A 15,712-nucleotide genomic window follows, 5' to 3' on the forward strand; every position below is an offset into this window, starting at 1 on the left:
GCAAACAAGACGATACCCGAGAGTAATCCAAGTTAAAAATTTGCCTTAAGAGTTGAATATTCTAGCATGGTCCATAGTAGTGTAAACGGGTAAATCTCTGCCAAAGACAGTAAATTTTGATACTCAATCCCCCAATCATAATTGGGTTATGGCTCAATATGATTCAAACACAACAGGATTACAATAGTAATATTTTACCTTGCGTGTTACAGCAAGGATGTCTTCACTTTTGCCCAATCAAAACGTTACAGAGCTTGTTGTTTTGCAACAAGGATTTTGCCCCATACAATAATGATCTGCCACTATTAACGTTGCTGATTTTACATCCTGAAGACTTGACTGAGCCACATCCAGGAGTAGGAGGGGTTGAGTTCTGTGCCTCGTTTGAAGAGATTAGCCCCTTTATCTTTATTTATGCCCCCCATTCTGAGATACAAAACAATAACAGGATACAATTCCCGGACGCTGAAAACAGCGCTTCTTCCGGACTTTGGGAGGAAAGCTAATGGACATGCCGTATCACAATTCACACACAAGACAACATGACCCATTTGGGACGTTGGGCGTATCTAAAGTTCCCTTTTGCATAGAATTTGATAAATTGCATCTTATTCTTGGCTGGAAATTAGCATTGCATAGTATTCTTGGCCTCAATGTGCAATGCACCAACACATCGCCCCACTCCGAGCAGACAGTTCTCAGAAGACACCGCAGAAACTCGGGTTCCTCACAAGCATTTCAATTGGCTATATATAGCTACTAAAATCTATATCCAATTTTCAATGGGGTCTGCTTGCTGCTCACCTAGCTGGTTTACGATGCTAAATGCTTTACCAACCAACTGATACAATCATTGAGTCCATTACCGAGTGACAGACATCATGAGGCCATTAAGTGTGGACCTTCGGTAACGAGCATATAATTCCTTGCTTCTGTTACAAGCCATGTGGACCATCCACTTCTCTTCCCCACAGAAACGCCTTTTGCTCTGAGATGAAATAACAGGTGCAACTGGCCAAAAAGGATGGACGAGAAAAGAACAGGTGCAGAAAATTCACTAATGAACAAAATAAAACAGATACAAGCTATGATACAGGCTATGATACAGCAAAAACAGCACATGCCACCAAATTCCACCTCAGCTCAAGTTCACACTTCAAAAAGGAAGTGCTCGTGCAACAGTCTGGGCACCAATACAGCAATAAATACCAGAATTTTTGGTGAACAATGGACATTTCCTAATGAACAACATTTTCCATTTTCAAGCTCACTAACCATACGGTACAAACCCTTGCAACTCTGATCTAAGTGTAAAAATTGAATGCTTTACAACTCGCAAGCACTTCAGAAGCGTCACAAAATGTGGTACAAAGAAATTATCTTGTGTTTGAAGAGTGCTTAACATTCCCATTTCACCACCTAATCTAGCCACCGTGTGATACCATCTTCTCCTACAGCCGCAAGAATTTCAATATGTACATCCAAAACAGCCTGCAAGTCATATGTAGGATCGATAATGGATCAATCTGTCTCTCATGCAGAAATGCACAACCAATCACACAGACAGGCCACAGAGAGGGGAGCCTTATAGTTGTAGGCTGCTACTAAATGAAGAAACCAAAGCAGGCTTAGAGTTGTCACTTTCCTTGATGAAGCCAACATGTGATTCCCATGTCATAATTAATAATCCATGAAAATTAACTCCAAGAAGTGACCCAATGATCATTGGAGCCTATCTCCTATAGATTCTCATTTCCTAGTTTACTTTCTACCGTTTCCTATCTAGTTTGATTAAGCATTAAGGCCTTGGAATAATAACTCAACAAAGAACATTGTACAGCAGAGAGAAATGAGGCTCAACTCAAAGATAAATTGGAACTTGATTTTCCACAAATAGTAGTAGACTTCCCCATTTATTTGAATAATTAGTTGTCATGCTGAAACTGAGTTCATCCAAATGTATAATTTATGAAGAACTACCCCTTCTCAAAAGTAGATATGGTATTTCTTATCTTCCATTGGTGATGAAACTCAATAAAACTACAAGGTCACTTAAATTCTTTCTCTTAGATAAAGACTTCCAAGCCCATTTATATTGACTTTGAAAATTGTGGGATGCATCAACTCTAGGTCTATTCTGAGAGAAACAAGAACAATCATGGCTTTGAAACTTTAGAACATTGCAAAACCAATCTTACTCATCACTGAGGTTACCAAATCTTGTCAACAGATCTGCTGAGTATTTGCATTCTTTAACTACCATCAAAGTCTAGACATTTCCTGCCGCTGTTACAAGTGAATTTTGCAAATTCAAAAGTAAAAAAGGAGATGCAACCTTATTATTTATATATATTTTTGAGGCAGCCATGTTAATGAGGGAAAGGATCACAGGGTGGATGCTATGTGGTTAGTAAATACAGCTTAAACTAGCATATTGGACAATCTGCAGATTTAATATGAACATAAAAGCAAGAAAACAAGAGATTGTTAAATGATGTATATACTCCAAATGCGGATGCTTCAGTCTCAACCATTTTACAACTATACATTCAGAGAATCATCAACTAGTTCATAGCAAGTTGAGTAGGCAACTCACCAATGGATTTCTGCAATTTACCAGCCTACATTCCTCCAATGAACCTTCAAACGTCCAGCTCTCCCACACATCAAAGCTGTGACTGGCAAATACAAACTCCATTTTCCTATTTATCTGCAAAGTCAAAACACGATTGACGTCAAGGAACATATCAATATTTTAATTCCATCAAAATACTCTAACCGACTTATCAAAAAAGGAACAGTTCAAGAATGATTATTATGGCATATAACTCCCATAGAAAGAAGAATACAACAAGGATTATTGTTGCAGATAACTCCCACAAAGGGAACAATAATTAAGCACAGCAAAGGGAATAATGAGTTCTACATTTTAGTCTCATGAAAATAATGCATTCATATTTATGAAAATTTGACTCAAGTCAAAGAATTAATGCTACCTTCAGAACTATGGGAATCATACACCTAATGTCGGCAAATGCTCAAGGTTGTGATCGGAGTTGAGCATTAGCCAAACACAAAAACCAGTTCATACAGATCACCCTGTGCTAAAATTTACCTCCAATTCAATCGGAAAAGTTTAATACCCACCAAACGCGTATTTCTCCTAGTTGGATAAGTTGCACCAACCCTATGCAAAAGTCTATGAGATCATTCTGCACCAACCCTAAGCAAAAGTCTATGAGATCATTCAGGGTAATCTTCATTACTTATGAAACTAGCAAACCCCCACCAACAAGTTATTGCAACTGTGATTGCAATGTAATATTTTCAAAAGCAAGTATAATTACATGCATGCTCAAAACCAAACCAAAACCAGTCAGAAGTGCTGCTTCAGATTCCATAGCCTTCTAGTACCAACTGATTCACTTTGTTAAACATCTGTGTTAGTCCTTAAGTAATAAATCTGAGCTTTAACAGTAACCTTACACGTCAAAAAACTTCTTAACAATTCAAATTCTGCTTACAAGAATTATGAGTACTACGTAAATTCAAAAATATGACCGCAATAGTTAACAGAAATCGTACATGTTTCCAACCCCAAACAGGAAAGTTAAATGTTTTTCTTATGGTCATGCTACATACCAAGTGGGACTGCAAACGAGTCAAATCAAGTCGAGTTTCGACCTAATTGAATCGAGCCTCAACTCAATTTTACCGAGCTCGAGCTCGAGCTTTACATTGAGAGAGTCAAACTCAAGCTTGAAAAAAAAAAATAACTATTTTATTTTTAAAAAAATGAATAAAATAGTTATTTTTCCTTTACAAATAATAAAATATTAGGTATGTGTAATTTCACTATTAAAATAAAAAATAATACACACACACACACACACAAACACATATATATAAATAATCGAGCAGCTCACGAGCTAATGAGCTGAGTTTCCCTGTGCTCAAGTTCAAACTCGACTTGGTCGGCTCGAGCTCGAGTCGAGCCGGCTCACGAGCACTCGTGAGCTGCTAGATTTGTTTGCAACCCTAATAAAAAGTCACAGTAAGACATTAACCATCCAGAAGCTGCTCCTAGATGCAGTTTAGGAACATATGCAAGTTGCAACTACAACTTTGAGCAGCTACAATGTGTTGGGCAATCCCACAATTATATTCAACTCTTTCTATTAATCAATTTCACTACAACACTATTGAGTTCTTCCACAATAATATAATCTTTACCCAGACTCTTTTCAAGAAAATAATGATCCCAATAAACACTTGAAGTCACACTTTTTACTACATATTACTACTATTTAACTTCTTCAATATACATATTCATCAAGCCTATGACTTTGTGGCAAAGAATTGTGTTTTATTAAAGCACATATGTCGCACTCGCTAACAAGCTGTGCTCAAACTAATAAGCATGCTCTCTCTATAGCAAAACCAAAAGATCAGAGGGTTTTGTGTGGGGTGAATACAAATAAAATAAAATGGCTAGAAACAATAATACATCTAAATACATTTTACAGCAGAATAGAGCTACATAACACAACTTTACAAACACATGTTCAAATTTCCATGCAAGATAGCATGTCATACCTGCAACAACTTGCCTCCAGCAGTGAATGACCTCAGACCAATTGCATCCTGCCAGAACATTCACACACATATTTTATTTACCAAGTTCACAGAAGCCATACAAACCAAGCCCTACTTTCCAGAATAAAGTGTATAACAGAAAATTAATAAACTTTTAATACAACAAACCTTGCTTCTGAAATCCACAAGAAACTGAGCTGCAGGATCTCTTTTTGCCACATTGGGCACAGTGTCAAGGAACCAAGCACCACCTTGAACTCGTTGCCGGGAGACATAAAGTGCATGTTGATCTCTTGGGCGTAATGCAACAACAAAACCATCTTTCAGCAGTTCACTAGATTTCTTAGTGAATTCCCTGCTTGCTTTTAATAGCTGCTCAGCAGATGATTCCTGTATTGATTCAATAGCTGTTTTTCTACTCCTCGAGTCTTCAGGAGAAGCAAAACGTGAATTAGAACTCAACACTTGATCTGTACCACTCATTGCTGTATCATCTTCATGATGTGAAGTGCTCTCTCTTTCATGTGTCATATGTTCTTCTATTTTGTGCTGTGATTTTTGGCGGGCATGCCTCCTTTTAGTCTTCTTGCTTGATCTACTTCGTTTTGCTTCAGTTCTACTTGAGGTACCTTGTGACGAAACGGGACCTTGATGCTGGCCAGAAGATTCCTTTGATGGATTTGAAGCCTTTTTCTGAGAGCTCTCAGCATTTAAGTGAATGTCTGAAGTTAGCTGCTCACAAACTGAACTCTGTAGCGCACTTTCGCTGTCCTGTGTCTCAACCCGGTCATGGCCTACCTCATTTTCTAATTCTTCTTCATCAGATACAGAATCTCTTGGGTTGATTCCATCAACAAAAAGAGACTGCAGTATGGAAATGGCCTTCTCCCTTATCTCCATCCAGACTTCTTCACTATAATCAGCACTACGAGGGAGTATCAACACATTTGGCATCTCGCGTACCTGAAGTTAATTAGTTCAACTATTGAATAGACAAACCTACCCTAACTATAAGTTGGAATGCCAATAAACATGTAGTATGCAAAGCTAACATAACTGCTAATCTACCTCCTATAACATTGGGTCATTCACTTATTCAATAATCATCAAACGCTGGATACTGAAAACTAACTGTTCACCTATTGTAGCTCAGTGCCGATTAAACATTCAATTCATGCATCTTTACAATATTTCTTCCCATGTTATAGATGTCACCAATTAAAAGTTATTTGTTGGTTAAGTAACATTTCAAACACCTCTATCATGTCCAAGATGAAAGTGACATGCGCTATCATGTTGCAATATCCAAATATCCCAAAATCTTAGGCAAATAGAGAGAAAGAGATTAAGAGATGAGAGGAACCGAGTCCAAACATCATGTACTACACTACCAAGTGAAAAAACACAACATATTTCTGATCATTCCCCATACCCAAAGAATACACATCATACCCATGCTTCCATCCATTGTGGCCCATCAGCACCATCAAGAGCACAGCCTGCGAGGGTGCCATCGATCAAGAGCTGCTTCACAGCACAATCATCTAACAGCTGGCTACTACCTGTATTCACAAGAAATGCCCCTGCATGGAAGAACCAATCCCATATAAATACCAATACACATTAGCAAAATAAGAATGATGCGTGTTAAAGCAGAACTCACCGGGTTTAATGTGCTGCAGACAATCTGCATTAATAATCTGAATTGTTTCATTTGTCAATGCACAGTGTAGTGATATTAGGTCACTTGCAGCCAGTAAATCGTTAAGAGTATCCATTCTCCTGGCAGCAGAAGGGAAATTCAAGGATCTACTTAATTTCCCGTTTCCCTACATGCAAGTCACAAGCAAAAGCAAACCATCCATAAACTTTCAGTTCTAAAAGTACATATAAAATCAAGATATTGATTACAAGACATCACACATTTGTTGTATCAGGAAAAGCCTAGAATCAAGTAGGAGCAACATCACTGGCCTATTGATGTATAATTGTGGCATTGGACACACGACATGCACAATTGAATGGAGAACAATCAAATGAAGCTTAAAGTTCAAACTTTTCATGAATGCAGCATTTGGTTTGGATCAGTCAAGTTAACAATTGACTTTTAGATCTCAACGACATAAAAAATAGCGCACAATCTGCCAATCAAACAACTTCGTCTAGGATTTAGAATCATAAACAAACAGTTAAATATCTGTCAAATATATACTATGTAACCTCCCAGTTTATGCAAGAGCTATCACATTGCAGTGATTAAAGTCCGACATTTTTTCCCCCAAGAAAAAAAAAAGCAGAAAACTTGATAAAATGCAACATTTGGTTTTGGATGGATAGAGTTAGTGATTGACTTGTACATACCTCATCAACATCAAAGTAGAGCACGCTCATCCTGAAAGCCAAGCTCCGAGTAGCCAAGGATCTAGCCGAGGCAGATCTCCCGACGATCCCCAACACTAACCCGCGACATCGGCGCATTCCACGACAAAGCGGCTGAACGGAGCCAAGCCAGCCAGAAGCTGACAACGCATGCCTGGAGAGCAGGTGCGTCCGGCGAAGCAAGCCAAGGAAGAGGGCCATAACAGTATCGGCGACCTCCTCGGCGCGGCTGACATCGACGTGGAAGAGCCGATTAAGGCCGAGATCAGCAGCGAGGGCGGAGTCGACAGAGCGGTCGGAGGAGCCGAGGCAGAGGATGAGCTGCCAGGGGCGAAGACGGCGCTGGGCGGCGCGAGGGAGGAAGGCGAGGGAATGGAGGAGAACGGCGGCGGCAGACTCGATCCGGGCGTCGGCGAGACGGCTGAGAGAAACGTGCTCGACGGAGGCGACGCCAGCTAAGCAGTCGGATTCTAGGGTCGTGTCCTCGATGCAGTTGAGAGTGACGACGAGAGGCAAAGGGTGAGGTTGTGGAGGACTGGAATGGTGAGACATTGTGGGGGGAGATCTGGAGGTTGAAGTTGAAGACCTCTCTTTCTTCCCACTCATCCTTTTTAATTTGAGGATTGTCCGTCACTGTGTGACTGTGTGTTCTTCTTCTCTAAAACCTAAAACCAGCAGCACTAGTAACAGCCGCCGTGCTTTACCACTGCACTGCTTTACTGGTGGAATCCGACTGCCATGGAATGGAAGTTTTTTTTTTTTCTTTCCTTTTTTTAGTGTGTGTGTGTGTGTGTGTGTGAGAGAGAGTGAGTGAGAGAGGGAGGGACTGACTGGTGACCCCTAGTCTTCTTCTGGCGAGGGTCTCACAGCTCCTGCCCGTGCCCGGCTGATCTGCTCCGTTCACCGGCTTTTTCTTCTTCGTTTTATATTTTTTTAAAAAAAATTTGAAATTCCGAGAAATGTCCTTGTAAATGTATTTATTTCCGGTTGAGTCCAAACCTTCCGAGAATATTCCCCATTTCAAAGAGATTCCTTTCCTCTTTAACGAGTGCTCGTGCTTATTTCCTTTTCCTGATGAGTACTACTCAGTGAACATGAACATTAGTTAGTACATAACCTCAAGGATAAACATTCTAACTTATCGTCCCCTCTCGTTTTAAGTCATTTCTTGATTTAACTTCACTTGAAAAAATAACAATTTCCTCTCAATCAATGCATGTTGAGCATCCATTAAACAAATCCTTTAACGAATTACAGTTTTATTTATGAAATGCTCATTTAGCTTAGTAGGACACCAGTGTAATCAGACAAGTAGGAGAATTAACGAGTACGGTACTACATTAGTGCAAGATGAGGAATATTTAAGTCCTCAGTGTCAAACGACACTATTGTAAAGCTCTTTATGGGTCGTTGCTCAAGTTATATAGCTTGTTTTTTTTATATTAATAGAATTTCTAACGTTTTCGTAAAAAAGAAAAATAATACATGCTTCCTAGGATATATTTAATCTCCAAAAAAGGGGTAGGAGATGATTGGGAGCTCTTGTAAGATCCTTTTGGTTTGATTGAATATCATTCTTACGAAGACAAAAGATGGATTCAGTTGGCCAATTTCCTGTATGCCTAAATGGATGACTGCTCATAAGTTGAAAGTTGGCCAATTCAAACCGATTATTGTAATTTTTAAGAGCGTTGATATAAAATCATATAAATCGAGTTTACACTTAAATTTGTCAATTGAAATAATTAAATTTATGTAAAATCTATATTACATTAATATTATATGAATTTACACTCTAAGTTTACACTAAAATCAAACTGATTTGAACTGGACTACTTTTTAACTTGTGAGGCGAGTGATCCCGTCCGGATTGATTCGTAGTAAATGCTGTAGTACGGTGGGCACAAGAAAATGATCAAATTTCAACTGCTAACTTCCTTGGATAGATGCACCAATTACGTCATTACGAGTTTTTGGCACACCAAATGTGCCAACTCCCAGGCAAAAGCGTGTAGATTAAGAGAAGAGGAGAGAAGATGCTTGGAGTAAAAAAAACTCCTTTGTCCATTTTTTTCTTTCAGAAACGATAAATGTTGTATAATCTAATCTATCCTACACTAAGGGAGGAGGCGGATCTAAAGAGGTCCAGGAATAATTCGAAGGAGACTGAATCACCACTGGACCATACGGATGCATTACACACCGTTTTAATTTTTAGAAACCAAATCACTTTAAATATGACACCTTGCCTCCCACCCCACCAAGTCTGAATAGCTGGATGGTGGCGACCAACCCAAAACACTGGTGGTTCCTTTGTCCATATGATTGCCACCAATTCAAACCACCTGACAACATTGATGGCAACGTTTAAGTTCCCTCCACCCACGGTTGCATTAAACAGCACTCAAAAAGTCGAAATACCGCAGCTTCTCGCAATTAGGCCCAAGACGGTCAAAAGTAGTACGTTTCTGAACCGATTCCAAAAGGTCTTTGCTAAAGCTTCAAAAACTAACGAGTGTTGTCCCACTAGTTTTCTATTTGCTAAACAATTTCGGCGAAGTCAGCACTTAAAGCACTCACTCTTAACGTAACAAAACCAGGGGCGATCGATTGTCATTTTGAACAGCGTAACCTTTTTTAAATAGTGTAATTTTATATAAATTACTTGTAAAATTTCACAATAAAAACGCAATTATTCTACATGAAACTCGTTTAAAATTATAAAACGTTTCAAAAATATTACATTGTTCAAGAAATCAACCGTCCCTGCCCTGTGCCCGACGCAACAGGACTCTGTTGCTGCTTCAGGTAGAAACGAACGTCCTCCCAGTTATTCAGAAGTATAATGATATCTCAAACAATGGACCAAAAAACATAGGGAGAAACTATAAAGGTAATTCACAAATTATAAACTCAGTTATCCACATAAAAAACGGTTAAATAGTGGTACCAACAGATGGAAATCATAACAAGTTCATTTCTCATTTAATGGTAGGGTAAAAAAATATCCTACATAAAGAACAAGATTGGGTGATGTTCAAACTCCGAAAGATATAGCAACACAGGTACATCCGCAGAAAATCATATATTATTTCTGAAACAACATAAGGTTACTCAATTTCAACAATGTGGCCAACAATAAACCACCCAGGTAAGAACAAGGACATCTCTATGGTTCTCATTCATTTGTAGTTGCATCCTCTGTGGAGGCATTGGCTCCATCTATAAAACAAAACAACAGACGAGACATATCAAGTGAAGAACAGAGAGTTAAATTTACAGCAAATTAGGTCCCAAGGCAAAGGGCCTTAAAGTCACTAAAAGTTGTCCTCAATGTGAAGAAAACCAGAGTCAGAACTTAAACCATCAAATCATGTTCCTGAAAGCCCTTCTTATGAAAAAGTAGGGTCCAAGGTAATCATTAAATTCAATAAAATTATCTCTCTTACCTTCACTTTCTGATGGAGCGCACGGGGACTTGCGGTATCGTGTCTGTTGTTGTGTTGGCTGGGGGACCAAGTCAGAAAAGAGAAGAAACAAGTCAAATTCCAAGCAAACTGAGCCCATATTCATTAATGCAGCTCAGAATTGGAGAATCAAACTCTATAGCAATTGAGAACCGACAGCTGAATTTATAACTAAATCAGTCTTCCAGGAAGCAGCACAAAATATTCACGCTATTGTCTATTTTCAATTGTTCACCTTATTTTTTTGCCAATTTGATTTTCTAGTGCAGTTGGGGATGGCCAAGAAGAATTGGTAAAAACAGGCTGCAGGTTCTGACGTACCAAATTGAACTTACAAACCAACATAAAGACACAGAGGCAGATAAGACTTAGCTTATCAATGCAGAATCAAAAACAAAAGCAAGGAGTCCAAACAAATAAACCAGAAAATGAAGCATGCAAACCATGTCATCCTCTCATACAGAGTTTAGGACGCCTTAAGTAGTAGTTTCATCTATGGTCAGGTTCAAGCATGCGACAAAGTGAATCTATCTTAACATATGCCAAAGTCAAAAAAGGCTCAACAAGAAAAGACTGAGTGAGAACGCTAAGATTTATCTTAACTGAGCTATTCCAAAAGCTATCTGCTAACAACAGCCTTCATAAATTTTTACTTATTGTGATTAACAGCCACAGAAACTTAACAACGAATGGCTGGCACTTCCATAGACCATGCTTTCTCCAAAGGCAGGTGAGTTTGACACCAAGATTATTCAAGTCCCACTTCAATGCTGGTAAGCATTTTCCACTGATTTTAAGCCCAGTAGCACTAAATTAAAGAAAAAGAAGGCCCATAGACACTCAGACAATTATAAACCTAACAAACTAGATTTCCTGCAACACTCAATGTGACAATTATCACATCTGATCATCTATGAGATCATAAAATATTCACTAGTTGTTACCTGCACAAGCATTATAGGTTCTTTGGCATCCAAAGATCCAATATTATCATGACTTAGCAAGGCAATCAACCAAAACATAAAAGGTAAATTGGTTTTGACTATGGATAGAGGTACATAACTGAATAAGATCCCTTTATTTCACGCTGCAAGCCCAACTTCGAGTTATGACTCCTAAGACCAAGAATGAGAAAATACATTTTCCTGTTTTTAAAAACACCCAGGTGTGAAAGGGTAAGGAATAAATACCAAAGTGATAAATTACATGAACACAATTTCAAGTTTGCTAATTTACAAGGAAACAAGTTCACCACTTCTTTACGTCAACTTAACATGAACCCAAGAAATCATGCCATGAACAAACCATGCAATCAGTGATAGCAAAGCAGTGAGCCAAAAACTCCAAACAAATGACTTCTTAACTACCTGTAATTTCGGCCTAAGTGCCTCTAGTGGTCCTTTAGGCTTCTCCACACCTTGCTGCATCCATATTTCATTGTAGGGTGAGAAATTTAAACATTAGCCAAGTCTTCTTAACCTTTAAGCAATGCAGGTAAAGTAGAGCAAAGATGAATACCTTTCCCAAAGCCCAATCAGCAGAGTCAAAGTAAGCTCGTTCATGATCCTAAAGCAAACACAACCCTTTTTCAGATAAAAAGCAAAAGATTGATATCACGCTGCAACTGTCAGCATGATGGCAAGCTCTATAATGTAGAGAGATTCTTAGGGCATCACCTTAGAAATTAGTGGCGGCTTTTTTGGCACAATACCTCCGTATTTTTTCTTAATAACTTCCTCCTAAGCAAAGTAAAAGTGTTAACAACATTGCACCAAAAGCTACTCAAAAGCAAACTCGAAATGAAATCGTGAGACTGTAGAACCTCTTGTTGGGACGATGGCAAGGATTTTTCGGTGTCCCCGACAGCTTGATTTTTGACTTCCTCCATGCCTGACATATTTTTCCTTTCACAGACCTAGCAAACAAAAGCTGCAATAGGCCATTAGTTCAATTGGACTTCGTCAAGGAAGAAGTCAATACAACTGGGAAAGGATGAATTGAATTTTACTAGTGATTTCCATGAATAAGACCATAATTCAACAAAATGTACGATTGAAATCCATACATACAACACCAAATTATAGTACAAGAAAATAGCCAATGAGTATTGTATTTCTCGTTATCCATGAGAATTGTGTTTCTCATTTATAAACCAGTTTTAGACAACGGAAATCTTGTTCTTCATTGTGTAAATATGTCTTCGAAGTTTTCAAAGTACGCAATTCTCACTTTAATTAGTCTTCAACAATATTGTTGAAGTAGCAATTAGCGAAGGCCAAAGTTCTTAGCAGCAAAAAACAGATGTACAACACTGGAAATCCAAATCCATCCTTTCTAAGCATGCACATTAGAAACGGAAAAAAAAAATCCAGAAAATAAAACCTAAACCAGGTTGCGAAGTATTTTCCAACAATTATAGAGCTCAAACTCAAAAATTGACTCACTAGATAGCTAGTTAGGACATTACCCTACTCCGAAATTCCAACTGCTACCGTTAAAATACAAGAATAAAACTTTAATGCATACAACCGCAGCAAAATAAAGGGAAAAAAAAGAATAATCTTAAGTAAAATCATCCATAATACCAACAAGAGCAAGGGACAGGAGATCCTCTAGCTAATATTCAAATTCTCAGAAATTCTTCAATTAACTAACTGAGATCGTTAAAGGATCTAATTGACATCGAAGATTCGTAAACCTCGGAAGTGGATAAGATTGATGCTGAATGAAGTATCAACTGGTCAGAAATGGAACAGATCAAGCAAAATTAGATAGGACAAAGAAAATAACAATATTGAAATAATTCATTACCGAATTGAATTAAAGCTGACGGATTTCACGCCCGGTATTGCTCCGCCAATCGAGCGTGGATTTTTGTGTTCCTGCGCGCAATACAGAGAGAGAAGGAGAAGAGGGGACTGTACGCGTGAGCAGTAATGGGAGGACGGTACGCGTGAGCAGTTCTGCAAATAGACAGATAATAACATACGGTATTACTATACATTTTCGGGTTAATTACACTTTACCCCCTTGAACTTGGACTCTTATAACAATTTGCCCTCCTAAACTCCACACATATATACTTTACCCCTTATGGTCGTTAAGATGAAGTTATATTTTTCATGATCAAAATATCCCTAACTAATTCTTAAACACACATAATGATTGTAACATAATAAATATATATTTTTTTAATAGTTACTAAATGCATCTAAACACAATTATATTATGCATTTCGATTTTTTAGTCTTAAAATGAATTAGATAATTCATAAAAAATAAGTCTAACCAACTTAATGTATTTATCACAATGCCGATAGCAATACTTATTTTAAATGAAATAAAATTAATCAGTGCATTTGGTATGAAAACTATGTTCTTATATATTTTTTATTGTAACACTTTTTAATATGTTTTATATGAGATAAAAACATGATAAAAAATAAAAAATGTATTAGAGAATTTTTAGTTTTTAAAAAATGTAGAATGCAAACAAAATACAAAGCAAGGTATGAATGTGACATAAAATTATCAAATAGCATCTTATTGATTCGTGAAAATCTTGTGACAGCTAGAAAGTAAATGAAAATCATCAAAACTAATCTATTTACAATTTAAAGGAAGAAAGATAAGCAATGAAAAACTTGTACAGATGTTTTAGGAATTTTTAAATTCATTTATTCTCGACAATACAATTTTTAATTCTTTGACTTTGTATTTTTAAAATTTTTTAAATTATATGACTTTGTGTTTTTTCTAACAAAATATTTCATATTCCGATTAAAAGTATAGCGTTATTCTAGAACTATTATGTAAGTGCATTAATATCATTTTGTTAAAATTTTGGATAAAGAATTCATCATTAACGTTTGACTAGTCAGTGAAAGAGGTAAAGTGTATATATTTAAAGTTCAAGAGAATAAAGTATCATAAAAGGTCAAGGGGGCAAACTGTAATTAACCGTACATTTTATTGTCCAGATCTTTTTCTTTCTTTTTTTTTTTTGCTTGATAAAATCTTTTTTGGAAAAATATTTGATTGCGATTGGATTGAACGTTAAATCTTTTTTCTTTCTCTTTTTTTTTTTTTTGTTTTTTGCTTGATGAAGTCTTTTTGGGAAAATATTTGGCTGCGATTGGATTGAATGTTAAATGTAACAACACAACAAATCTATGCCCAACTTTCGACTGATAAAAATACCCAAAACTCAATAACCAAGCCAACCAATTTGTCAAACTAATTTGGGATGTTGGATTGGGTGAGTTGCGTATTGGGTTATTTTTGAATTGGGTGAAAAAAATTTAAATAATTTTTTTACGGTTTGGATTTTTAAGTTAGGTATTTACCAAGTCAAGATGCTGAGATAACATTTGATTCCCATTTCCACATATATCACTTAAAAATTTTGGCTGTCGTATTCGTTAAACACACTCCTATACCAGAATACGCTACTTCGCAAGCAGTAGTTGGCTTGAATTAACTTAAAACTAATATTCTGACCAAATGGCGGCGTACCTACTGAATCCTACTGCTGCAAACATATAAAAATGTTTACAAGATAAAATTCCATAAAATTAAGGTATCTATACGTAGGAATCTTTTACCAAGCAAAATGGTGATTGAAACAAGAAATGTCCGTGTCTCTTTTTTATATTCAGGATTCACATATTTGTTATGTCAATACTTTGACGCTTTCATTTTTCATTGGTCCCTAACCACGAGGTCCACGACTAGAAAAAAAGAAAAAAGGAATATAAATAAAGATTGGGCAAACTAATGAATAAAATATTGTTTCAAAAGAAAAAAAAAATCTATCAAGGTGAACTAAACACAATTTTGGTAGGGTTTTTCCCTTTGAAAATCAAGTGTTTATGGAGGAATATCTCAGCATGAGTTTATTACACGTAAACGGATTAAGAGCATCAAGTGTGTTTGTATCTTTGGAAGTGATTGTGTATGAAAATATATTCATGCATATGAAACTGTGTGTTTGTGTGTGTAAAAAAATCATTTTATGTGGGTAAATATGTGGAAGAGAGAGTATTATGTATCAAAATGCATAAAATTATATGTTGAATCATATTTGGGTGAATGGATTTGAGATGACCCAATTCAAAATACACTTGCTAACATACTCATTTTGAGAAAGAAAACATAGTTTCTTTCCAACATTGCCCTTTGGTTACCTCCTTATTTACCAATTAAAAAGTGCATTTCTAACAATATGTCATCCGATGTAGAGAGAGGTGACACCGAAAAGACCCCGTTTGT

General features: G+C 37.1%; 2 protein-coding genes across 3 annotated transcripts; both read right to left on the reverse strand.

Annotated features, from left to right (window-relative positions):
• Positions 1-1,103: 1,103 nt before the first annotated feature.
• On the reverse strand, positions 1,104-7,856 carry LOC113760890 (C-terminal binding protein AN). Its single transcript, XM_027303639.1, has 7 exons — positions 6,958-7,856; positions 6,260-6,425; positions 6,049-6,179; positions 4,765-5,559; positions 4,597-4,644; positions 2,597-2,710; positions 1,104-1,491 (listed from the first exon to the last, which is right to left on the reverse strand). The coding sequence occupies exons 1-7, from the start codon at positions 7,579-7,581 to the stop codon at positions 1,420-1,422; spliced, it is 1,950 nt and encodes a 649-aa protein (XP_027159440.1). The 5' UTR covers positions 7,582-7,856; the 3' UTR covers positions 1,104-1,419.
• A 2,076-nt stretch (positions 7,857-9,932) lies between these two features.
• Positions 9,933-13,402, reverse strand: LOC113760893. Of its 2 annotated transcripts, none has more exons than XM_027303642.1 (7): positions 13,254-13,402; positions 12,265-12,357; positions 12,119-12,181; positions 11,961-12,008; positions 11,810-11,863; positions 10,425-10,482; positions 9,933-10,197 (listed from the first exon to the last, which is right to left on the reverse strand). In XM_027303642.1, the coding sequence occupies exons 2-7, from the start codon at positions 12,337-12,339 to the stop codon at positions 10,154-10,156; spliced, it is 342 nt and encodes a 113-aa protein (XP_027159443.1). In that variant the 5' UTR covers positions 12,340-12,357; positions 13,254-13,402; the 3' UTR covers positions 9,933-10,153. The 2 variants fall into 2 exon arrangements, with proteins under 2 accessions (XP_027159443.1, XP_027159442.1); XM_027303641.1 differs by having other exon boundaries at positions 12,265-12,371.
• Between the last annotated feature and the right edge of the window lie 2,310 nt (positions 13,403-15,712).

This window comes from Coffea eugenioides, chromosome 2 (genome assembly GCF_003713205.1).
Source record: "Coffea eugenioides isolate CCC68of chromosome 2, Ceug_1.0, whole genome shotgun sequence".
Lineage (NCBI taxonomy): Eukaryota > Viridiplantae > Streptophyta > Magnoliopsida > Gentianales > Rubiaceae > Coffea > Coffea eugenioides.